Source organism: Rana temporaria, chromosome 1, assembly GCF_905171775.1.
Source record: "Rana temporaria chromosome 1, aRanTem1.1, whole genome shotgun sequence".
NCBI classification, from domain to species: domain Eukaryota; kingdom Metazoa; phylum Chordata; class Amphibia; order Anura; family Ranidae; genus Rana; species Rana temporaria.
The window spans coordinates 441,278,981-441,304,799 of record NC_053489.1 but is presented as its reverse complement, the minus strand read 5'-3'; the positions used below and the strand labels follow the sequence as shown (position 1 = coordinate 441,304,799).

The 25,819-nt window shown below is 46.1% G+C and overlaps 1 protein-coding gene across 6 annotated transcripts in view; it reads right to left on the bottom strand.

Annotated features, from left to right (window-relative positions):
* ARHGAP24 (Rho GTPase activating protein 24) overlaps positions 1–25,819 on the bottom strand; it is a 737,825-nt gene that overhangs the window by 30,009 nt on the left and 681,997 nt on the right. For 5 of the 6 annotated variants that reach the window (XM_040326578.1, XM_040326570.1, XM_040326599.1 and 2 more), the window contains one exon: positions 16,147–16,354. In XM_040326578.1, the coding sequence (XP_040182512.1) occupies positions 16,147–16,354 (208 nt within the window). Of the gene's footprint in view, positions 1–16,146; positions 16,355–20,971; positions 20,995–25,819 lie in introns of those variants that run through there. The other variant, XM_040326607.1, reaches the window with a different exon arrangement.

The following is a 25,819-nucleotide window of genomic DNA, read 5'->3' as shown; positions in this document are numbered from 1 at the left end:
CGGAGTAAAAGCCAGAGAAACAATAACGCAGGGCCGGGCATGACCGTGGGGAGGTAGGACAAGAGAGGGTTAAAAAAGGAAGGAAGCTGGTTGGTGGAAGGAAAAATGCAGGGAATGGCAGAGAGGGGAGGAGTATTATAAAAGGGGGAGGCGTGGACCAAGGAGGAAAGTGCGGGAAGGAACGACCAGAGGAGGCAGGTTTTTCTCTGCTCCTGGTCTTCAGATAGAAAATGGACATTGATTTAATTTTTGCACGGCTAAGGGCGGCGGCCGCGTCTCGGGACCCCGGATGGCTGGAGGAACAGGTCGGCGGTCTGCTGAGGGAAGAAGCAGGGGGGTCCCAGGAGACAGAAGCGCGGCTGCCTCGCGCTCGGAGGTCCAGGGCCCCGGAGCGTTACTCGCCCAGCCCTACGGTGAGAGCTCAGCGCCCAGTTAGGAGCCCCCATGTGGACCCGGCGCCCCCCCCGGCCAAGCGCGCCTATGCTTCGGCGGGGGGTGAGGCGGACCGGAATCCTCGCCGTCGGCGGAGCTCGGTGGGCGGGGCTACGGGTCAAGATGGCGCCCGTTCCTCGCCTGCCCGTCGGGGACACAGGGAACGCTCGGTCTCCCCCTCCAGCCCAGGGATGTCGAGGGGGGGGACTCGGCGTGGGAGAAGCAGGGATTCGACCGGCGGGCTGGATTCCCATGCGGCCGCCGGTTCCCGGAGGGGAGGGGGGTCGGATTCCCCCTGCCAGGAAGATGGAGGGCCGGGGCCTAGTCGGGGCCCCGGGAGAACAGATGGGCAATCCGCCCCGACGACAGCCGGGTCACAAGCCAGAGGTCGCCCGGCGCTTAGGCCAGGGTCTGCGACCTCCAGGCAGGGTCCGCCTGGGGGGTTGATTTCTTCTCGGACGCCGGCTTCGGAAGACAGGTCGGAGGGCGAAGTCTCGGAGTCAGACGGAGAGGAGCCCGCGGTGGCGCCGCCGGCGGTGGACGGGTCTGCTAGGGCTGTGGGAGACGCATCCAGCCGACATGGTAAGCACTCTAATTCTATGGAAGGGGAAGTAGCTGCTGTTTTGTGTAGATTGTTGGGGGTTGGGGGTGGGGGGGGGACACCTGTTGTTTCTGTGGGGGGTGCTGTTGTTGGTGGGGGGGGACACCTGCTGTTTCTGTGGGGGGTGTTGTTGCTGGTGGGGGGGGGCCGTTAGCCCAACCCCCGACCCCCGCCGCTGGCCCTGGGGTGGCGGGCGTCCCGCCTGCTGCGCTGGGGGCACCGGAGGGCCTTGGGGAATTTTTCAGGGGGTTGCGGGACCTTGTACAGAGGTTTTCTGGGGGGCTACAACCACATCCACAGATGGCGCCGTGGGTGGGGGGGGGGGGCGTCGGCTGCAGCGGCAGCACCCCCTGCGGTGGTGGCGGACGTCCCCCTCACCGGGGGGTCGGGGCCGGTTCCGGATAGCAGCACAGGAGGGGATAAGGCGGGGGGGGACAAGCCAGCGGTGGTCAGATCTGATGTGGTGCGCATAGCTGACGCTGCTAAAGGCGAAGTCTACGTTTGTTATGAGGGTCCGCTTGGGGTGCATTTGAAGCAGGAGGTGCGGGACAAGATTGAAAAAGGTGAGTACGTGGAAATCTTCTCCCTCCTCCCTTTGGAGAAGTTCAATCTGGATAGAGTGAAGCCGGATGACTCCAAAAAGGAGGATGAGGAGAAGAGGAGGTACAGGCTGATCCCGCGCACTTTTGTGAACTGGTTACAGGCCTTTGCAATTATGGCCAGCGTCATAGGGGAAAAGAATCCGGAGCATTGCTCCGGGCTGTTTTGCTATATGGACGCGATTGGGGAGGCTCATAGGGTTTATGGGGGGACAGGGTGGCTGCGTTATGACGAGCAATTTCGTCAGCGCAGGGCGGTGCGCCCCTCACTCAGGTGGGACCACAAGGATATCAGCCTGTGGATGCGCATGATGTCGGCGCCACGGACGCCGAACCAGTTTTTTCCGGGGGGGGCCGGAGGTACATCCACCTCGGGACCGCCGGCCGGAAAAAAGTGGGGGTTATGCTGGAAGTTTAACGAGGGTTCCTGCACATATGGAGGAACCTGCCGTTTCCGTCACGAATGCTCAGGGTGTGGAGGGAGCCATCCGTTGTCGCGATGTTTTAAAAAAGGGAAGCGAGCAGGGGAGGCTGGGAACAAGAGGGATGACTCCGGTGAAGGGGGAAAGGATGGGTCCTTTCCTAAATAGGTATCCAGACAGGGCGGCGGCGGCGCTGCTTGCCTCCGGTTTCTCAGTGGGTTTTACCATTCCATGCGAATTGTCAGAGGTGCCACCTTTGGCTAAGAATTTGCGGTCGGCTATTGAGAACCCGGGGGTAGTGTCAGACAAGTTGGCCAAGGAGGTGGAATTGGGTAGAATGGGGGGGCCGTTCGAGGAGGTGCCTTTGCCCAGGCTGGTGGTATCGCCCCTGGGAGTGGTGCCCAAAAAAGAGCCGAACAAGTTCCGCCTCATTCACCATTTGTCCTTCCCAAAAGGGGGATCGGTGAATGACGCGATTGACCCAGAGGCTTGCACAGTGTCGTACACGTCGTTCGACGCGGCAGTGCAGTGGGTTAGGCGCTACGGGCAGGGAGCGCTCATGGCAAAATCGGACATTGAGGCTGCATTTCGTTTGCTGCCGGTACACCCGGACAGTTTTTGGCTGTTGGGTTGCCGGTGGCAGGGGAAGTATTATGTGGACCAGTGTTTGCCCATGGGGTGCTCCATCTCGTGCGCCTTGTTTGAGAAGTTCAGTTCTTTTTTGGAATGGGTAGTTAGGGACGTGGCAGGGGTAAATTCTGTCATCCACTACCTTGACGACTTTCTGTGCGTTGGCCCCCCGGCCTCCAGGGTTTGCGCGACATTGCTGGCAACATTGCAGCATGTGGCGGAAAGGTTTGGGGTGCCGCTGGCGGCAGATAAGACGGAGGGTCCAACTACAGAATTGAGCTTCCTTGGGATTGTGATAGATTCGGTGGCCATGGAGTGTAGGTTACCGGTGGAGAAGGTGGACAATCTCCGGCTGGAGATAAAAGGTATGTTGGGGCGCCAAAAAGTGCAGTTGAGGGCACTGCAATCCCTGCTGGGCAAATTGAACTTTGCTTGCCGCATCATCCCTATGGGGCGGGTGTTTAGCCGACGGCTGTCGGCGGCTACGGCAGGGGTTAAAGTGCCGACGCATTTTGTAAGACTGACAAGGGAGCTACATGCGGACTTGCGGGTGTGGCATTCGTTTCTAGAGGACTACAATGGCCGGTCCTTGTGGATGGAAGGCCCGGTGAGTAACTTTGATTTGGATCTGGTCACGGACGCGGCTGGATCTACGGGTTACGGGGCGTTTTTCAAAGGGCACTGGAGTGCAGAAGGGTGGCCGGCGGAGTGGGTCACGGAGGGGTTGGTGAAGAATCTGGTACTGCTGGAATTGTTCCCGGTGGTGGTGGCGATGGAGTTGTGGGGGGAAGCTTGCAGGAATATGAAGATCAGACTAAACTGTGACAACATGGGGGTGGTACAGGTCATCAATCGGATCACCGCTTCTTCTTTGCCGGTGGTTCGGTTGCTGCGCCATTTGGTGTTGAGATGCCTGCAATGGAACGTATTTATGTATGCGGTGCATATTCCGGGTGTGGACAACAAGCTGGCTGACGCGCTGTCTCGCTTTCAGTGGGACAAGTTCAGAGAGTTGGCCCCGCACGCGGACAGAGAAGGGGTCCCCTGCCCGGGGTGGATGTGGGGGATTGTTTCGGAATCGCCGCAACATGGATCAGGCGCTCGGTGAGTGGGCCTACGTGGGCGGCTTATGCCAAGGTCTGGAAGGAGTGGGACAGTCTCTTGCGCGTCACGGAAGACAAGCCAGGTGATGCTGAAATGGGTTGGTTGGTACTGTACTTTGCGGCTAGACACATGGAGGGGGGCGGGTCGGTTTCCGCACTAGACAAAAAGTTGGCGGCACTGGCCTTTTTATTTAAACTACAGGGCAGGTTGGATTTTACAAAGTCATTTTGGGTAAAACAAGCGGTGAAAGGGTACAGGAAAGGGAATAGGAGCAGGGATACGAGGAGACCGGTGTCCTTCGGGGTTTTGCAGGCGATCTGTGGGGTACTGTTGGAGGTATGCTCTGGTGAGTATGAAGTTATTTTGTTCAGGGCGGTTTTTACTATCGCGTTTTTTGGGGCGTTCCGGGTGGGAGAATTAGTTAGCCCCTCGAAAACAGTCGGGGGAGGGTTGTTGTTCACGGACGTACAAGTGGGGGAAGGTAGAGTGGTGTTTAGGTTGCGCAGGTCCAAAACTGATCAGGTCGGAAAAGGGGTGGATGTGTTCTTATACGCGCTACATGGGTCAGGAGTTTGCCCGGTGAAGGTGATGAGGGAGTTTTTGGCCATACGCCCAGGGCTGGGAGGGCCCTTGCTAATGCATGCGGACGGGTCGTTCGTGTCCAGGTTCCAATTCACGGCAGTGTTCAGGAAATGCATAAGGGCAGCTGGGTTCGATGAAAAGCAATTCGCTTCACACTCCTTCCGCATCGGGGCGGCTACGGAGGCGGCTCGGTGCGGGTTGGACGAGGCGGCAGTGAAACGTATTGGCAGGTGGGAATCACGGAGATTCAGGTCATACGTTAGACCACATATGTTGATGGAGTAAAATGTCTCGAAAGGGGGGAGGTGGTGCATGTGGAAGGTGGTACATGATACTGTTCACTCAATTTTATTGTTTGTTTTTCAGATGGTGGTCAGGAGCGCCTCGTTTGGATTTTGGGGCACTCATATGTGTATTGGGGGGCCAGAAGGGCGGAAGCTAGGCCTGAGGGCAAGCAGCTGGGATTCCCTAGGGGGGAGGCCAGGATACGGTGGTTGGGTATTAGGGGGATGGGATGGAGCAGGGTGCTACCGGAGGTGCAACACTATGCCCGATTGGACCGTCCTCCTGATGTGTTAGTCCTCCATGTGGGGGGGAATGATTTAGGAATTAGGCCCATCGGGGACTTGATCACGGCCGTTAAGGCGGATGTATTGACCTTTCGCGCGGCTTATCCGGGAATGCTGCTGGTTTGGTCCGACATAATCGCTCGGACCACTTGGCGCATGGCAAGATCGGTAGTGAGGCTGAACAAGGGGCGGATTAAGGTTAACAAGGTGATTGGGCGGTTTGTGGTGAGACACGGGGGGTTAGTGGTAAGACACTTGGAGTTGGAGGAGAACGTAGGCCTATACCTCAGTAAAGATGGGGTTCATTTATCCGATGTGGGTATGGAGCTGTGGTTTTTGGATCTGCAGGAGGGAATTCAGAGGGCCCTGCGGGTGTGGAGGGGCCCGTAAGGGTAAGGCGTTACCCTTTCGGGCTGTGGCGGTATTCGGTGGTCTTTGATGGTGGCAGTACAGACGGGTGAAAATGGTGGTGGGCTCATCGGTGGGATGGGACCCTTATGGGGGATTATTCCAGTGGAACGGTGTCCGCTGGAATACGGGTATGGTTGCACTGCGGTGGAAAAAGGTTCGTCTCCGAGCTGGGTCGGCTGGGGGCCGGTTATGGTTAATGGTTTCCGCAGTGTAAGGTTAAATAAAAGGAAGTTTAAGCCGGGTACCGTCAAAGACCAATAGGCTGGGTTATTATTATTAAAAGTGGTTATTAAAGTGTTAAAGGAAAGTTTGTTGATTTAAGTATTTTATTTAATATTTTATTTAATATTATTTTGTGGTAAAAATAAAAATTTTGGCTGTCGTGGCCAAATTTAACTCCAACAACTTGTGTCTCTCGTTATTGGAAAGGGGGTAAGGTAATGGTAACAGGTGGTTGGTTTCGGGGGGTAATTGGGCTATCCGAATTACACTGGTCAAGTGAGGCCCGGAGTAAAAGCCAGAGAAACAATAACGCAGGGCCGGGCATGACCGTGGGGAGGTAGGACAAGAGAGGGTTAAAAAAGGAAGGAAGCTGGTTGGTGGAAGGAAAAATGCAGGGAATGGCAGAGAGGGGAGGAGTATTATAAAAGGGGGAGGCGTGGACCAAGGAGGAAAGTGCGGGAAGGAACGACCAGAGGAGGCAGGTTTTTCCCACCCACCCTCCCTATTTTTTGTTGTGTTTGGTGTCGTTTGTGTGTTTTCTCTATTTCAGGTCGGAGGGATATGTTCGTCATGACAGCGGTGGCCGAGTGGTCGGCGGTATTCGGTGGTCTTTGATGGTGGCAGTACAGACGGGTGAAAATGGTGGTGGGCTCATCGGTGGGATGGGACCCTTATGGGGGATTATTCCAGTGGAACGGTGTCCGCTGGAATACGGGTATGGTTGCACTGCGGTGGAAAAAGGTTCGTCTCCGAGCTGGGTCGGCTGGGGGCCGGTTATGGTTAATGGTTTCCGCAGTGTAAGGTTAAATAAAAGGAAGTTTAAGCCGGGTACCGTCAAAGACCAATAGGCTGGGTTATTATTATTAAAAGTGGTTATTAAAGTGTTAAAGGAAAGTTTGTTGATTTAAGTATTTTATTTAATATTTTATTTAATATTATTTTGTGGTAAAAATAAAAATTTTGGCTGTCGTGGCCAAATTTAACTCCAACAACTTGTGTCTCTCGTTATTGGAAAGGGGGTAAGGTAATGGTAACAGGTGGTTGGTTTCGGGGGGTAATTGGGCTATCCGAATTACACTGGTCATGTTAAATACAGAAAGGCGGTGGGGGAGTTAGGAAAATAACATTTTGATATGCTCAGAGCAAATGCTATTTTGCATGCTCTCTACGTGTAGCACAGATAACATGCGTCTGTGTGATCATGTGGTTGTACATAATTCTACTGTACATTAAGTGCTATCTGGCATAAAGCAGTACAGCTCAGGAGCAAAGGATCACTCCATATCAGCCAGATCAGAGCCAACTGCTGCCACCTTCTCCTGTTAACCTGTACTAATATAAACATGGTCATGCTGGGACTTACTGTCCCATATAGGTCCTGAAGAGCTGTCTACAGGTGTATACATAGAGTACAAATCATGCTGGTATTTGTAGTCCTCCTGTGCATAAAGTACTATGTATAGAGGTCACATTATTCCAATAATATACAGTGGCCCAGATTCTCAAAAGAGATACGACGGCGCATCTCCAGATACGCCGTCGTATCTCTGCGTAGCGCCGTCGTATCTATGCGCCTGATTCTTAGAATCAGTTACGCATAGATATCCATTAGATCCGATAGGCGTAAGTCTCTTACGCCGTCGGATCTTAACTGCATTTTGACCGATAGGTGGCGCTTCCGTCGAATTCCGTGTCAAGTATGCAAATTAGCTAGATACGCGAATTCCCGAACGTACGCGCGGCCGACGCAGTAAAGTTACGACGTTTACGTTAGGCTTTTCCCGGCGTAAAGTTTCCCCTGGGTCTATGAGGCGCAGCCAATGTTAAGTATGGCCGCCGTTCCAGCTTCAAAAATTTAAAAATGTACGTCGTTTGCGTAGGTCGTCCGTGAATGGGGCTGGACGTCATTTACGTTCACGTCAAAACCAATGACGTCCTTGCGACGTCATTTGGAGCAATGCACACTGGGATATTTTACGGACGGTGCATGCGCAGTTCGTTCGGCGCGGGGACGCACTTCATTTAAATGATACACTCCCCCTACTCACCAAATTTGAATTCCGCCGGGTGATTTACGCTACGCCGCCGCAACTTTACAGGCAAGTGCTTTGTAAATAAAGCACTAAAAAACTTGCGGCGGCGTAACGTAAATCAGATACGTTACGCCCGCACAAATTTGCGGCGATCTACGTGAATCTGCCCCAGTGTATACAAGTCATTCCTCTCCCACATAATTTGCAGTGACTTCAACAGGTTAATTTACAATTATTTTTATTCTAAGAAAGTTGAGGCGCAGACAGGTCCAGTATATTACAATGTATAAGAGGGCTATGTATATAGAATGTATTGGACAAATGCCACAAGCATTCACCTAGCCCTCACAAATTCTGGCTGTATTTTGCCCAATCTGTTGATTTCCTATGATTGTCAGCTCCATCTAGTGGCAATAATGAAGTATGTTGCCTGATTGAGGTATATCAGCAAAATATGTATAATATACATAGATGGCACTGATGATCATAAAAAATCCACATATTAAGCAAAATACAGACAGAATTTTTAATGGATAGGTTAATGCTTGTGACATTCACTCTAACACATTTTTCATACACACACTTCATAGCGTAACATGCTGGTACTTTTTTTTATTTTACTGTGTATAATATACAGTGTAGAATGGTCATGCCAGATCTTATAGCCCACGGTCCCATAATATGCAGTGTATATATGTCACGCTCAGACTTTTAAGGGCCAGATTCACAGACAAATACGTTGCGCAGCGGCGGCGTAACGTATCCCATTTACGTTAAACTGCCGCAAGTTTACAGCGTAAGTGCCTGATTCACAAAGCACTCTCCTGTAAACTTGCGGCGGTGTAACGTAAATCCGCTCGGCGCAAGCCTGCCTAATTCAAATGGGGCGGGAACCATTTAAATTAGGCGCGTTCCCGCGCCGAACGTACTGCGCATGCTCCGTCCGTCAAATTACCCGACGTGCATTGCGCTAAATGACGTCGCAAGGACGTCATTGGTTTCGACGTTAACGTAAATGGCGTCCAGCGCCATTCACGGACGACTTACACAAACGATGTGAGTTTTAAAATTTTGACGCGGGAACGACGGCCATACTTAACATTGGCTAGGCCACCTAGAGGGCAGCCTTAGTTTTACGCGGCGTATCTCGACGGAAACAACGTAAATTTAGAGCGACGGGTAAAGCGCACGTTCGTGAATCGCCAGTAACTAGTCATTTGCATATTCTACGCCGACCGCAATGGAATCGCCACCTAGCGGCCGGCCTAGAATTGCATCCTAAGATCCGATGGTGTAAGTCAATTACACCTGTCGGATCTTAGGGCTATCTATGCGTAACTGATTCTATGAATCAGCCGCATAGATACGACGGGCGGATCACAGAGATACGACGGCGTATCAGGAGATACGCCGTCGTATCTCTTTTGTGAAGCTGGCCCTTAGTTCCTTTGTCTATTAACATACAGGGGACAAATCAATAAAGCAATATTATTCTGACGGTATAGAAAACACTGAGTCTAATACATGAACTAGAGAAGAGCAACTCTAAGGCCTTATTTATACATGATTTATGTTTGACGCGCAACAAAATTCTGTTTCTGCGACTGGATTCACAGGTGGATGCTTACAGTTGTGGTTGCTCAGCCTGTGTAAAGGAATGACAGGCTGACAGAGGCACCAGCTGAGTTAAGGATGGAGAGCGAGTGGTGGGCTAATAAACACTTCTGTGTTCAATCACAACTGAAGCATATCAAACTGTGTTTACTATGCTTCAGTTTGCGAATGAACAGGAAGCCTCGATACAGAGCGCTTCCTGTTCATCCATCTCCAGTGAAGCTGAGGCTACAGAGAAAGGGTTTGAGGGATTTCAGTCCCTTTCTCTATCTCATAATTGAGCCGTCACTTCTCATTGCCTGCTTTAACCCCTTTAACCTTGCACTAGCGTGCTGCAACTGCAGTTACGTGGCGCTTGCAGAGCAGATTCACTTGAAAGGTTTGCGCTCAACAGGGGGTACAATTCCTGCCGCGGCCACGAAGCAAAGGGTCACGGCTGTGGTATGTGTGCACCCCAGCCGCTGACTCTGCAGCTTTAAACATGCGGTTTTACCACCCTCCAGCCTCACATAGGTATTCTGGCCACGTGAATGAATGGTTTGTTCATGGGGCTGGAGCCGCCTGTTACTTTATGGGGATGCAGCGGCTGTACAAACACAGCCACAGGTCCCAATTTGACAGGTGTGCAGTCATGAGTAAGTGGCCCTGAATGTCCACCGTCTGTTTTCTGGACCGTACACCTGCATCTACACACCTATCAATTTATACAGATGCTGCTGCTGCGTCTTCATAGCGTAACATAGGCTGTCTGCACACAGCTCCAGGCGGCTCCAGCAACATCAACCACTTATTTACACTGTCAATCACATGGCCACAGCGCCCATGTGATTGAGCCCCAATACCTTATTTATACACAGAGCTTTATTATTTATTGCAATTGAAATGTAGTTATTTCAGATTTGTGTTTTATGGCTAAATTGGCCTTTGCTCCAGCTTTGACTGAGTTGAGTGTATTTCCCACGGGTACCAGCAGGTGTCGTTGTCCCCTCTGGTTCCGTGTTGGAAGTTACAGCCAGTCAGAGTGTATTGGGTGCTCTTTCCCAGAACCAACCTAGTGGGAGTTTCTTTACCGCTGGGCATGCTGGGAGAGAGTACTTAAGGGGTGGATGCCATTTTCCTCAGTCTCTCGCCTCATGGTCACCTTGACCTGGGGAATGTGACAGTTCCTCTTCTGCCTCGGGGCCGGCTGGCACGAGGCTTCGCAACTGGAGGTAGCCCCAGAAGCCATCTGGGGCCTACTGGCTTGAGGGTGATCCTATGCTTTCTGTCCTGTGGGAAGAAGCTGATCAACTGAAGGAACTGGGGGACTCGTCTTGGAGAGGACACAGCTGGAAGCTGGTATCTCGAGAGGAGCCTGGTACCTCAGTTGGAGGATGCATCCTGACCTATCTGCTTAACAGTATTGCCGGGTCAGCTTAAAGGGACTTTTTCATACTGTGCAACAGGGGTCAAGTCCTGGGGGAAAAAGTGTGGGGACTCCCACCCAAGATCCACTCCCCCACCAAAAAAAAAAAAAAAAAGATACGCTCATATGCATAATTACTAAACCGCATGTTTGTTTGTTTTTCCGATACACTGTACCTTAGTAATTCTTTATGTTACTGGCCGCTTCCTGTATATGGATTCATCGGGTAGTGTGCGGGTATTCCTTCACTTCCTTGATGCCGCAATGTCTCCTGGGAGCTTTTGTCATTGTTCCCAGGAGACATTGCGGAGGTCTGCATTGAGTTATCGCGGGATTTAGAAAGAAGCAAGTTCTTTCTAAATTCCGCGATTACTCGCGGCAGACCTTCGCAATGTCTCCTGGGAACAATGACAAAAGCTCCCAGGAGACATTGCGGCATCGAGGAAGTGAAGGAATACCCGCACACTACCCGATGAATCCATATACAGGAAGCGACCAGTAACATAAAGGATTACTAAGGTTCGCCTGCCCCTGACAGTGACTCGAGCTGGGCATCGCCGCTTAGTGAAGGATTGGCTTGGGCGGCTCGGCTGCTCTCGGCTGCTCTAGTCCTGCAAAGGGAACTGAGTTCCTGCTGTGAAAAAAGTGCAGGAACTCCGTTCCCACGCGTTCCTGCAGGACTTGAGCCCTGCTGTGCAACTTAGTTTGCTGAGGAAAACTGATTATTGGATCCTGTGGCAGAGGATCGTTCAGCAGCTAGTGTTACTATAATGTCTGTGGCAGAGACTTTTACTGTTGTCTGTTCGTGTAACATTCCGGCTGCCAGGTCTGTGGCAGAGGCCTGTCCGGGTGAGCAAGATCCAACGACAGTGAGTGCACCTGTCTCAGGGATCTCAAGGTTTCATTGATCTACAGAAAGGTACCTGAACTTTCCCTCTACCTCCATTGCACTTGTTCCGTCAACGTTGTGGTTGAATAAAAAGCCTTAGGAAAAGACTCAGTGACTGGCAACCGTGTTTTTTGAAATTTGATTAACCCTAGATTCTGAGCCAACTCGGAAAACAGTGGGGTAGCGGCAGACCAAAACTAACCAGCAGCTACTGCGGAGGTAGTGCTACACTTAAAGCGGGGGTTCACCCAAAAAACAAGTATATAACATTACATTCAGTATACCGCAAACATGTACAGTATGCCGTTTTTTTTGGGGGGGGGGTGTACATACGGTTTTATCGCTATTTTCCTCCCGGCTTCCGGGTACTTATTCCCGCGGGACTGGGCATTCCTGTGCAGTGCCACAATGTCATCTGGGACTTCGCCCATATGATTGACGTGCCTGAGAAAAACTCCCACCGGCGAATTAGACGCGTCATGACTTTCCGAAAATAGCCGAACTGCGAGTCGGCTCTATACGGCGCCTGCTCAGTCAGCTCTATACGGCTCCTAGTCGGTGCGCAGGCGCCGTATAGAGCCGACTCGCAGTTCGGCTATTTTTGGAAAGTCATGACGCGCCTTATCCGCCGGTGGGAGTTTTTCGGCATACTGTACATGTTTGCGGTATACTGAATGTAATGTTATATACTTGTTTTTTGGGTGAACCCCCGCTTTAATTACCTCTTAATTCCCTTATTTATGAACTGTAATTATTTTGTATCTGTTGCAGTCATAGTTACACATTGGGGTTTTGCTCTTTATGGACAAAATTTGCTTTTGCGCCATTATTGACCAAGGTTTTGTTTGTAATACATATACACATAGGCATGCGCAGGGTGTGTGCCGGGTGTGCCTGGGCACACCCTAATCAACGCTTGAGGTGCAGATTGCCCCTGCTGATATTGCACCAATGGCTTCTGCATAATATATTCAGACTTAGTGAGTCTCACATATAAAATACTAATCATTGGCTGAAAGGAAAGTCTGCATAGCAACTCATGTGCTTTCCCTGTTCTATGGGGAGAATAATATGCTTATTTAAAGTCATACTAATATAAATGATTTATTTCAGAAAATATGAATAAAGAAATAAAAAACTTCAATTCAATGGCAACTGTACAGATGATTTATATACATTGATAAATAGAATGTCCTGTGTGAAGAGCAGCAATATGATAATAGCTGCATCCTGAATGTTCCAGGGTGAGGGTCTATTCTGCTGACACAACATTTTTGGCATGGCATGTTTTTCTACATCCTTCTGATGCTGATTTCTTCAGATAAAATTTCAGCTTTCCCCCCGAAGGACGCACATCATCAAATAAACAAATAACGAATAAACGCGTTTCTAAATGTTTTTCTATTACCGTGGCTGGGAAGTCTAGTCTGCAGCATTATGCTGCTCTCACACAATTAATTATTGAAATCCCTTAGTAAGGAACCAATTAGCCTGATTTACCGGCATGGAGTTTTTGCTGAGCTAGGAACTTGTTTTCTAGTGTGCCGAGCGCTTAGTAATTGCTAAACCATGTGTGAGGAACAGGCCATTGCTCTGAAGGCCAATATAGTTGCACTTCTTCAGTTTGAGCAGTTAGTCTCTCTACACCATTTAACATGCCTAACGGAATGTCAGACTCAATTTGTTCCATAACACCTTGCTGAGTAGTAAACAACTTGGCCGTCCTAAGGTGCCAAGTATACATTATGTCTGAAGGTTTCCAAGGGGAGGATGTGGTACACCAAACACAACTGGAACTTGGAGTCACTGATTTTTAGCATTTATGCTGCTTTCACACTGAAAGCACCCAGGCGTCGGCGGTAAAACGCCGCAATTTTTAGAACGCCGCCGTAACTAACTTTTTTGGGTTTGAATCCTGAAAGAATTTGCGCCGTAAGTTACGGTGGCGTAGTGTATCTCTCGCGGCGTAACGGCGCCTAATTCAAATCGGCGAGTAGGGGGGCGTGTTTCATTTAAATGAAGCGCGTCCCTGCGCCGAACGAACTGCACATGCGCCGTCCCTAAATTTCCCGCCGTGCATTGCGCTACATGACGTCACAAGGACGTCATTGTTTTGACGTGGACGTAAATTACGTCCATCCTGATTCACGGACCACTTACGCAAACGAAACATTTTTTTTTTAATTATACGCGGGAACGACAGCCATACTTAACATTGCGTACGCCACCAAATAGCAGGTTTAACTATACGCCGGAAAAAGCCGACTAGAGACGACGTAAAAGAATGCGACTGCCGCTCGTACGTTCGTGGATCGTCGGAAATAGCTAATTTGCATACTCGACGCGGATTACGACGGGAACGCCACCCAGCGGACGCCGAAGAATTGCATCTTAGATCCGAAGGCGTACGAAGACGTACACCTGTCGGATCTAACCCAGATGCCGTCATATCTTGTTTTGAGGATTCAAAACAAAGATACGACGCGGAAAATTTGAAAGTACGCCGGCATATCGGTAGATATGCCGGCGTACTCTCTTTGTGGATCTGCCCCATAATATATATATATATACACATACACATACACACACACACGCTATACATACATAAATATATATATTCTGCTAAAAATAAATCCTAGTTAATCCCAAGGTTACAACAATAACGTTGCATAATCTGGAAGACATGGTTTGCAGGATTAATACGGCATCAATAGCATAAATTGTTCTACAACTAGAGTAGTATATAAATTAATTTGTCCCTGCAATTTATATTTAAATGATGAAAAGGCATTTGAGAATTTGGATTAATCGAAAATTAGAGAGATATAATATACATTCAGGTAAGTCCAGTGGCTTTGCATTTTTGTTATAATAAGTCCCCAAAGTGGTTAAAAGTAATCAGTAATTTATAAGCTTTAGATAAGTAAAGGTGGCTTTGATGGTATGCTTCTACAAAAGTCAATACATGATAGTGACTTGGGTTTTATATTGCCTTTAAATGATTATTGGATTGTATTTTATAATATTTTCCAATGTTAGTTTACTTGCATACCTCCTAAACATAATTGTGCTAAAATAGGTCTGAAAATAATATGATAATGCACCTGGTCTCATAAAATGCTTGGCAGGACAATTTTTACATTGGGTCATAAAAAGAAAAGCTTTAGATACAGCATATTTAAAGCCGGCAATTTCCATCAAATCAAAAAGACAACTTGTGTTTTGTTTGTGTATAACAACCCAGAATCATGACAGCAGCAGAAGTGAGGTTCTGCCTTTTAATGACTGCACATTATGGGACAGAAGGACCATCTGTCTGTGTCAACATATTCATTTCTACACTAATTAAAAATGTGGTAGGGGTGCAGCTTCCCAATTTCCCATTCATAGTCAAGTGTGTCTTTATTACTGGTGATGGCAGCGAGGACACATAATGATGGCAACTGGTCTGCACTGTAATTAGGACTGGCTGCCATGTATACAGCCAGATTAGAAAGCAGATGTGTTAAGCCAAGAATAGAAATTCTATCCCAAAATCTCATGTATAAAAAGCAAGGGAAGGGAAACTAGAGGAAATCGGTCATGTGTACATTTTCGTCGAGGGAACTGTCGAGAAACTCGACGAGCCAAAAAGAGAGCATGTTCTCTATTTCCTTGACGGGAATAGAGAAAATTGGCTTGTCGAGTTCCTCGACAGCCTAACAAGGAACTTGACGAGGAAAACAATGTGTTTCGCTGGTCGAGTTCCTCGGTCGTGTGTACGAGGCTTCATAGCCTATCAGATTCAAATTTTCTAGTTCAGGCCTAAAAGTTTAAGTAAGTGTAAGTGATGTGGGGGTAAAGCTTGTTCCATCTATGCAGGCATAGTGAGGTGGCAAGGGCAGGCCCATTCGAGTTTGGGAGCGTTCCCTGCTAATTTTATTAGACAGCATCACCAGGTGGGACATGACCGGGTGATGCATATCTAAGTTCTGGCACAATATGTAACAGAGATATCCAACAGGAAATGCCCTCATCCTCTTACTTTCATTAGTGGAAGCACCTTTCAGTTGCTGTGAAGAGATTTGCAACATTATCCCATATAATGTTACAGCTGACAAAAAAAAAACATGGTACACCAAGTGGTTTATACCCTGACTGAGGATATCCTTGACTGTTATTATATTCTTATAAACTTAATGTGTTCTGTTTCTCAAGAACCAAAGTGCATGTAGTACTTTTTCCGATCTCCCTGTATAATTACAGGCTCAGGCCACCCCTCCTCCCTCTACAGTTGTTTGACCACGCAGCTAGCAAAGAGACACCTGCTATGACAAAGAGCATCTTTCTCCTTCTCCAAGCACTTGCCCGAGACAAGAGTCTCATGAGGAATGCAGAGCCAGGGGGGCTTGTTGCCTAAATTCTTCCAGGCAAGTGCTTCGAGATGGAGAAAAGGGCAATTTGTAAAGGCAGCTATTTCCTAGCTGGCTGATTTGTTGGAGGGCTGTGGTGGGAGGAGGGGTGCTTTGTCTGACCTCACAGCTTCCCTAAGACAGCACACGGTAAGGTGAGGCAAAGTACTACATGTACTTTTCCCCCTGTGGAACAGAACACGTTATTAAAAAGGGAGGTGGAACTTTTTCTTTAAAATTACCTGTCGAAAGCTGGTTGCTCCCCACAGTCAAAGGCATCTTGTAGTTCTTTCACCAGGTTTGCTTGTCCAGGCAGTCTAAATAGTCCTTCCTCTGTCAACCCACGCTGACGGATAAAGTCCACACATTGCTCCACCAACATAGGGGCCAGACGCACTCCATACCTTTTCTCATAACGTACCGTGTCTTCCAGTTTCTGTCCAAATATACCTGCAAGAATTAAACAGGAAAATGTAAAAATTTATAATGGATGGAATAAAGATACCTCTTACACCGTTGTGATTTTTTTCTTTTTTTTTTAGCAATAGGAGACTTTCAAGGTTTTCACTCAACATTTCTTATTACAAATAGTGATGCACAAATACAGTAAAATTGGCAATTTTTTCAAATACAAACCTGCGCTCTGCTTTAAGGTTTGATTGTTCACCTCAGATGATTGGCAAACATTTGACTAGTAAAAGAGGCCATTTGGAAATTTTAACAGTCTGCTTTCATATCCCATGCAAGAGGACCCTGGATCACCATCCCACTTGTGTTCTGGACCCCCCTTCCACTCAAAGTTTTGTAAAGTCCAAGGGGTAGGATACTACATCATGGGACTCCCATAAGTTTGTGTGCAACACCATCAATCACTCCCATATCTCTCTGTTCGATTGGTTACTTGCAATCTCTCACAATTGGTGTTGATCGGGAGCTGCGCAAAGAATGCTACATGACCAACAGTTTTGTTGCCTTCCTGTATGCATGAAGGCAACAAAATGGGTGCAAATTAATCAAATTACCAGTTGACCAGTCATTTGCAGATAACATCCGATTACAGCATCCAAATTGTTGTCCAATTTACTAAAGATTTGGATAAAGTAGTTTACTCATCACTGATCACAAAATGTGACACTAAATTCTTACTTACCAATTTGAATATTAGTGGAATACAAATAACTATTTTTTTTTTACTGCAAAGGATACATTATGCGGTATTTGTTTATATGAGTGAGTCATGCCAGTAGGGGAGTCGTGTGGAAGATGGAGATGCAGTGCTGAGGGGACTGTCGTGGACCTCTAGGGACCCCTGTCGGTGAGGGGCTCAGGTGCTGGCAGGATCCTGACAACAGGAGAAGTTTGAAAGATGTCTTTCGTGGGAGGCAGCAGGAGCCAGGAGGACAGTGTGAGTAATGAGGCATGGTGCAGGGACCTACAAGGGGTAGACTGCCACATGTAGCATGTGACTCTGGAAGATAACGGTGTGCTTAAATCTTCCCTACTTTGCCATGGAAGATCTCCAGAGGGTCAGTCGGTTAGACTGGTGAAGAGAGTCAGTCCAGTAGACCGGTGTAGAAGCCGCCAGGTAGGCTAGAATTTCCTGCAGTGGTAGATCCAGCACCAGTGTCTACAAGGGAGTAGGAGGTACTCCAGGATGCAGTTCACAACACAGTGTGCTACTTTCTAATAGTGTTGAGCAGAATATGCCATATTCGATTTCGCGATATATCTCGAATATATATTCGAATATTCGAGATATATTCGCTAAATTCGAATATTCGTGATATTTTATCGAAATTAAATTATTGCGATTTTTCGCTATTGCGAATGCGAAAATAATTGCGATTTTTTGATAACTGCGGTAGGAGCGCTCTGATTGGCTCAGAATATTCGTGATATTTTATCGAAATATCGCAACATGCGAATGCGATATTTATTGCGCAATTTCGAGAAATGCTGGAGGAGCGCTCTGATTGGCTCAGAATATTCGTGATATTTTATCGAAATATCGCAACATGCGAATGCGATATTTATTGCGCAATTTCGACAAATGCTGTAGGAGCACTCTGATTGGCTCAGAATATTCGTGATATTTTACAATACAAAATAATTGCGAATATTCGGCAAATGCGGAAGGAGCACTCTGATTGGCTCAGAATATTCTTGATATTTTACAATACAAAATAATTGCGAATATTCGGCAAATGCAGAAGGAGCACTCTGATTGGCTCAGAATATTCTTGATATTTTACAATACAAAATAATTGCGAATATTCGGCAAATGCGGAAGGAGCACTCTGATTGGCTCAGAATATTCTTGATATTTTACAATACAAAATAATTGCGAATATTCGGCAAATGCGGAAGGAGCACTCTGATTGGCTCAGAATATTCGTGATATTTTACAATAGAAAATAAAAAGTGTTTTGCATTGGTGGTGATTATCCATCTGTCACAGCCATTTGTCAATCAAACACCTTGAAGATTGAACACGTTCATGCTGCATGCTTTGGACTTTTTTTCACTTCACATATCAAAGACATTTTTATGAAAGATTATTTTTCTATTATTGGGACTATATTTCTTTATATATTTGTTTCACTGTGTATTTCACAAGTTATTTGCGCTTGCTTATTTTATAATTTGCCCACATGTCTTGTCACTAGACATATTTTTTATTCTTGTAGAGCGACTCCATTTTCTGTCTTGTATTAATTTATGTTGTATAACATTTTTGAGTTGCTGCTGTATTCTCCCCTTTTTTAAGGTATGCGCAATTTTTTCCTTCTTACAAAAAATAATAATATCAAACATACAAATATTCATAACATACACATACACAAAGCCCCCCCTTTTGCATCAGAGACAATCAGAGTTCTCCTACCACAGTTATCGAAAATTCGCAATCATTTTCGCATTCGCAATAGCGAAAAATCGCAATTTTTTTTTTTTCAATTTGGCCACATAAAAGGATCGCCTCAGCTTAGCTACTCGGCCCAGGGTCTCTAATCATACCAGCAATGCTTTTAGACGTCGATAGGATGTGATCTGTTTTAAAAATCAAATTGAAAAAATGCGAATATTCGGAATTGCGAATATTCACCGCGAAATTCGAAATATAGCGCGATTTCTCGAATATGCTATATTCGAGTCGAATATTCGCAATGCGAATATTCGTGAGCAACACTACTTTCTAAAGGACTCAGAGTTCCTAGCCTGTAAGGAGCTGTTTCTGATCTAACAGAGACTGTTAGTTACTAAAGGATGAATCAATCAGCTGTTTAGATAAAGGAAGAGGAATCAATTAGAGTTGTACAGAGTAGAGGAGAAAAATCAATTGGAGCTGTAAATAGGGAAGAAGTTGTCCCTGGTTTTGTTACTATCAAGTTTGGCATCCCATAATTCCCATCCCCATCCAAGTTATAAAACACAAAACAAATCTGACTGTTCACTGTGTTTGGATGAAACCTGAAGCTGTTGTGTGCCTGGCTGTGCAGCAGTGGGGAACCCTGTCATTTGCAACCCCTATGGAGGTAGTACTACAGTTAGTACACCTTTTATGGGGAAAAAAAACATGCAGCAAATGAAATTTAAAGTCTAACACCAAGCATTAAACAAAATCTAGCCTTGCAGTAGTTCCCCCTGCATTGCAAGGGTTAATTATTCATTAGGTCTGGGGGGAGGCTGAATAGGTTCCATTAATTACCTTCCTCCTACTCCAGTCAGCTAAACATTCCTGTTTAATAGTGTTGTGTGGTGATTCTACTGTCCTTCTTAATGTAAGGATTTCATCCTGCTCACACTGTTTGAAGATAAATATCATGTAATCATGTAATCTCTACAGCTGTTCTGCGGGAATGCTGGATTACATTGGCTGATATGCAAATAGCTGCTAAAACAAACTTGAATAGGGTATGAAAGATAATTTGCCTCCGATACTGTCTGACCACCCCACTACCACTCATAAGTATGTAAGTAATTCACACAGGGCACAAATGTAAGTATCATGGTAATAACAGCTTTTATTAACAAAATGTAAAAATAACAAAATAACACTCAATACAACAGGAATGGAGCCTCCAGGTTCTTGTAGTCACCTCTACTTAGGATGAGTTCACCTTTGGAACACAGTACATGTTCCGTCTGTATTTAGGGTGTTTCAGCTCCTGCCTCCGCTCCTCCTGCTCCCCTCCCTATAGCAGTGGGCGGGGGATCCTTTTCCACATGGCCACACCATTCATTTACAGAGTGAGTACCTGCATGAACCCATACGGTAGGCCTCCAACTACACAACAGCGACTCTGAGACAATTACACCAATAAACGCAGATACAACCATGAATGACCCCCAGTTTGCTATCACTGAACCATACAAAATAAGGTGAGCTGTACCTAAGACAGGTCCCTACCAATTTACAGTTAACCATAATGACCACCTTCAAGGTCCTTGTACCCCACCAGTTGCAGACCCTTCACCCAACCATCCTCTGAAGCCCTTCCTTTCCCAACTGACCCACCAATCCGGCAAGTACCCCTTGATTTCTTATCTACTTTTAACTTCCAAAAAGCCCTTCCAATCTCAAACCCCTTTCAAACTAGTCATACAGGACCATGTCTCTACTTCATAATCAGGGGGTAAGGCCCCGTACACACGACCAGTTTCCTCGGCAGAATTCAGCTTCCGACCGAGTTTCTGGCTGAATTCTGCCGAGGAAACTGGCCGTGTGTACACTTTCGGCCGAGGAAGCCGACGAGGACCTCGGCGAGGAAATAGAGAACATGTTCTCTATTTCCTCGTTGTTCTATGGGAGCTCTCCTCCCGCCGAGGTCCTCGGCGGCTTCAGGGCTGAACTGGCCGAGGAACTCGACGTGTTTGGCACGTCGAGTTCCTCGGCCGTGTGTACGAGGCCTAACTCTTTGAAAAACAATAAAATTAAACATTGAACAGCAAATATGCAAAAAGTCATATGAACATATTTCAAAATGCTTACTGTTACTGAAAATACACTATAGTTTTCCTTTAACAAACGGAGAAATCTGCAATTATTTCTAGAAATATAGCTCATACCTGCCATGAAGTGACAAATGACTGTCAGAACAATCTTCAGTATATAAGACAGGAGATCTAGTGCACTGGTTTCTATAAACTGTCAAAGTCAACAACTGAGAGTTCCTTTCTGTACCTTTCATCCTGGTGCTAAAGGTTATTTCATGAACTCACTTTCTTTAAATAACATCACGTCTCCTTGACAGTCACTGCAAAGTGTCTTGAACATGGAAACTGCATATGGGAATACCAACAATCTGAGTTTTCTTTACCTGATTTATTTTTTCTTTTACTGTGCCTTATTTATCAGTTTTGCTTGCACCACAGCACTGAATGTGATTTTCTTTTTCATTCTAGAGCTGTCATTCAAGCGCTAATGTTGATTGGCTGCTAAAAAGCAACACAGACAGTTCAAAGATGTGAAGTGGGTCCATTTGAAAAGTGTGCTTGTGCCCCGGCTATGGACATGGAAGAGGAACTTCACCAGGGTTATACAAAATTAAAAGTCAGCAGCCTCAAGTACTGTGTGACATGATTGCAGGAGGCAGATGGTGGGAAAAAAAAGTTTTGAAAATGAATTTCTTAACAATTCTTATAGATGTAGAGATGAATGAGGGCTTGTTTTAAAATATTTGAAATACTTTAGCGTGCATGATCTGGGGCAAAGGCTTACTCAAAGGGTAACTCCACTTTTGTGGGGAAAAAAATAGCAAATAAATAAAAAATAAAAAATAATATAGCGCATATAATTGCGACACTAATCATATTGTAATTTAAAGTTATTAAAAATTACCTTTTCTTTTTAATCTGCAGCTCTGTAATTTTCTGAGAATGCATTGCAATATGGCTACTTGGGGTTGTTCTGTGCACAGAGTGTTTACTGACCACTCCTCAGAAACATAATTTAATTCTTGTGTGATTGGCTCACCAATTTTGCCAGAAATCTTCACTAAAATACAGGTCAGATTTCAGGCATCCCCTGCAACAAAAATTTAGGAGAGATACTTTCAATAGGAACCCATTTAAAGGGATGCAGGCCCAGCAGATTTCCTCATTAGTGCCCTGCTGCTGCCACACCTGAGAATTATGAAACCACTCCCATTAGACCCACTCAGAACAGAGGCACAGACAAATACACATGGATTTCTTCAGAATAACAAAAGGTAGGAATCTGCAACAAAGTTTGTTATAATCTTGGCAATGTACACAGATCACCCAGAGGGTGATTTTTCTCAACAAAAGTGGAGTTACACTTTAAGAGAGACCCTGCCACCAAACTATTTAATGTATTTTATCCATGTTTTTACCTATAACCCCCCCTTGTGTAGACACCCAAAAGCCCAGAGACTGCTGCTGGTGCCACATTTTTGGATGTAATGTCAGCAACCCCAGAAGCCTCAGAGCTGTCACTCAAATGAAACTCTATAGTATCCCCCCCTCACTCAACCCAAGCAGTTACATAAAAGGTCATATACGAAGGTTAGGGGAGGAGTGGAGGAGTTGGGCCTGCACAGAGAGTAATTAGACACTGCCAGAAAAGGGCTATGACATGAAAGGAGTGGGCTGTGCTAGGAAACTGACTAATCAAATTTCCTAGCATGTTCAAAGGCACAAGTGAATTAAAAAATAATTAATAAATAGGAAAAATGCTGCACATAAGTTTTTAAAAAAATTGATTATTCTGTTCTTGCTTCTGCAATTGTGGTTGCTGGTGGTCTTTCTAACGTTTATTGTAGGGTAGCACAGCAACATTGACAATTTTGTAAACAGCAACCTCTATTATTCATCTTGTTTAACCCCGTGCAAGCTTTTAAAATATTGAATGTATCCAATGAAAAAAAAAATTATTTGACAATGGGAAAAATGAAGACACAGGTGTCCAAAATTTGCCTTGCCTATCAGCAAAAGGCTCACCGTGTTTATATAGTTCCCACATGGCTACAGCAATCAACATTTTTCATTGGACAAAGGGAGGGCCAAAAAGACATGATTAAATTCCAAACTGTCATCCTTTATCCTTCCTTCACTACTAGGTAGTAAGTCAATAACCCAGTACAAATAGATGAATATCCCGTGTTCCAAGCTTTATGACTACATGTTCTTTGTGATTTGGTGACCTACTTAGTAGTCAAGCAAAGATAAGAGTCCCTAGGCTTTAATAGACAATATGACTAAAACATGGTAGTGTGGTTAATTAGCTCAGAAGTATATATTTAAAATTGAAAATAAACAGCAATTCTGGTGCTTTTGAGTGATATTTTAGTCAATTTTACAGAGCAGAAATGTATGCTTACCAATTCCATTCTTCTATATCTTTATTTTTATTTATTTTTTTACGGGTAGTCAAGAATGTTTCCTTTGCAAATTGTTTATTAAGATTAGTGAATAAGGAGAAGTTGTATTCATTTCAATAATCCAAGCACATATCAGCAAAAGTTTGAACGTCGCTTTGCTATGTTAAGTGAACATTCACTTTGCTCACTGAACACTCTTTACTGCTTTATTAATCAACCTCATTGAGTGGAGAAATGTTTCAGTCTGCTGCCTGATAATGGTGGAAAAGGTAATATAGATTCTGGGATTGTAGATGCATTTTCCAATATTCTGAACATACGCAAATGGCAAGAGGAGACAAGATGATATGTGAGCATTAATTGAGTGTTTTTTCCTTACCATGGAAGCTTACCATCTGCTCCATGAACAAAAGAGCAGATTAAGAGGCAGCATGGTGTGTCAATGCTTTGCCTCATATCAGGTGCATTGCTCTGAATCCTGGCAACAACCAGGACAGGATGGCTGATATGCACTGGATGCTGAACATCAGTGCCAAGTTGTAGAACAACCAGGTCTATCAACATAATATGCAAATATGGCAGATCAAGGTTAGAGACTTCAAATTCTCCAGATGTTGAATGATAGGGACTACACAAATGCAATTCAGCTGAATAAACTAATCAGCAGCACTCCAATGCATTTTGGTTACATTGCTGGGCTGTGCATTGCACTGTCAGGCCCCGTACACACGACCGAGTTTCTCGGCAGAATTCAGCCAGAAACTCGATCGGAGCTGTATTCTGCCGAGAAACCCGGCCGTGTGTACACTTTCGGCCGAGGAAACCGACGAGGATCTCGTCGGGCCAAATAGAGAACATGTTCTCTATTTCCTCGTTAGTCAACTGGGAAACTTGGCTCGCCGAGATCCTCGGCGGCTTCACAAGGAACTCGACGAGCAAAACTATGTGTTTTGCCCGTCGAGTTCCTCGGACGTGTGTACGGGGCCTAAGGTAGGTTTGAAGGTATGTCAGACTAATGCACTATAGACAGCTCGGGTTATAATCTGCAAAGCAAACATGTCATACTTAATGTTTTAGAACACTAGCTACCTGTAGAGAGGCTACCTGTCATTGTGGATTAATTTTCCATTGCCCAAGCACCCTTCTTCCCCTTCGCCTGCATCACTTATCTTCCACACGTACAGGGTTCCTTGTCAACAGCAGAGAAGCACTATTGAGATCCAGGTGATTACAGAATGTGTAAAGGTGTAAACTAAGAAATGAGTAGACCGTCTATCCACTCTTTTTTGCTGTCTTTGTCCCTGCTGGTGAGATTTACCGATTTATTTGTCCTGGTAACCGATGTCACCGAGACAGAAAGTGAGGGGAAATCCACAATTTTAGTTACCAGTTGCCAGAGCGGGAGGTGATGGTAAATCTTCCAAAAGGGACAAATGTTACCTTCACTATGTTGAGATTGTATCTAATTTTTCAGTTGCATCTCCAAGTCAAAAGTTAAGGGAAAAAGTCTCAGACAGACACAGGCAGCTAAAAATAACCTGGAGTTTTAATAATTTCCAACTTTATCGATAACTTTATCTATACTGAAGAAAAATGTTTTGGCTATAAAATCCCTTTAAACCATCATGAAGCTGCTCCACATATATAGCATCACATCTCCCTGTTAGGTAAACTAGCCTTAGGTATGTCACTCGAAAGCCTTAGGTACAGTGGTGTATCTAGGGTATGGCAGCCATGGCAAGTGCCATGGGCGTCATGGGGAGGGGGGCGGCAAAAAGTTACCCCCTGCATGAAAAAAAAAAACACCCGTCCTCCTGTGACTGCCTCCCGCACTAATGTAGCTCCCGCGGCACTGGCACAGCAATTGCTAATGTTGCTACTTGGCCTGGGGAGAAGAGTGACAGGTGCCCCCCATGACGGTCGATGACTGGCCATTGATGGCACAGTGGCTGCGTTTTATAGGCCCAGTGGCTGCTTTTGATGGGCACAGTGGCTGCAATTGATTTTTTTTTTCAGTTTGTTTGCGCCCCCCAAAATTTTCAGCACCAGCCGCCAGTGGTCCCCAGTGTGCCTCTCTGTCCTCGTCGCACTGTGTCCCTCTCTGTCCCTGGTTATCTGAAAGGTTTCAAATGTTTTGACAGGGGCGCAGTTTCAGTGTTTGCCATAGGCGCCATTTTCACTAGATACGCCTCTGCTTAGGTATGTCACTCGAAAGTAATGCCCCATTCACAAAGAGTGTAACAATGCAGGTGTGGGTGCGTGTCCCTGAGTGCAGTCAGTAGGTGTTTTCGGGACACACACCTCCAACCTGCACAGATGTCAAGTTGGGAACAGCAGCTATTTCCGTGCAGCCGATGCATCTCCAAATGACATGAATGGGACTGCCTGTATGTGGATGAGCTGAACACTTGTGCATTCCGTGCAGGCAAAAACGGCCCTCACATCGATATGCCCCATGTGAACGAGGCCTAAAAATACAAGTCTTGATCACTGTCCCTATCTAACTACTGACACTGAGATTACAATTAAGGAAAGTAGTCTGTAGGCTTAAAGTATATGTAAACAATCAACCTTG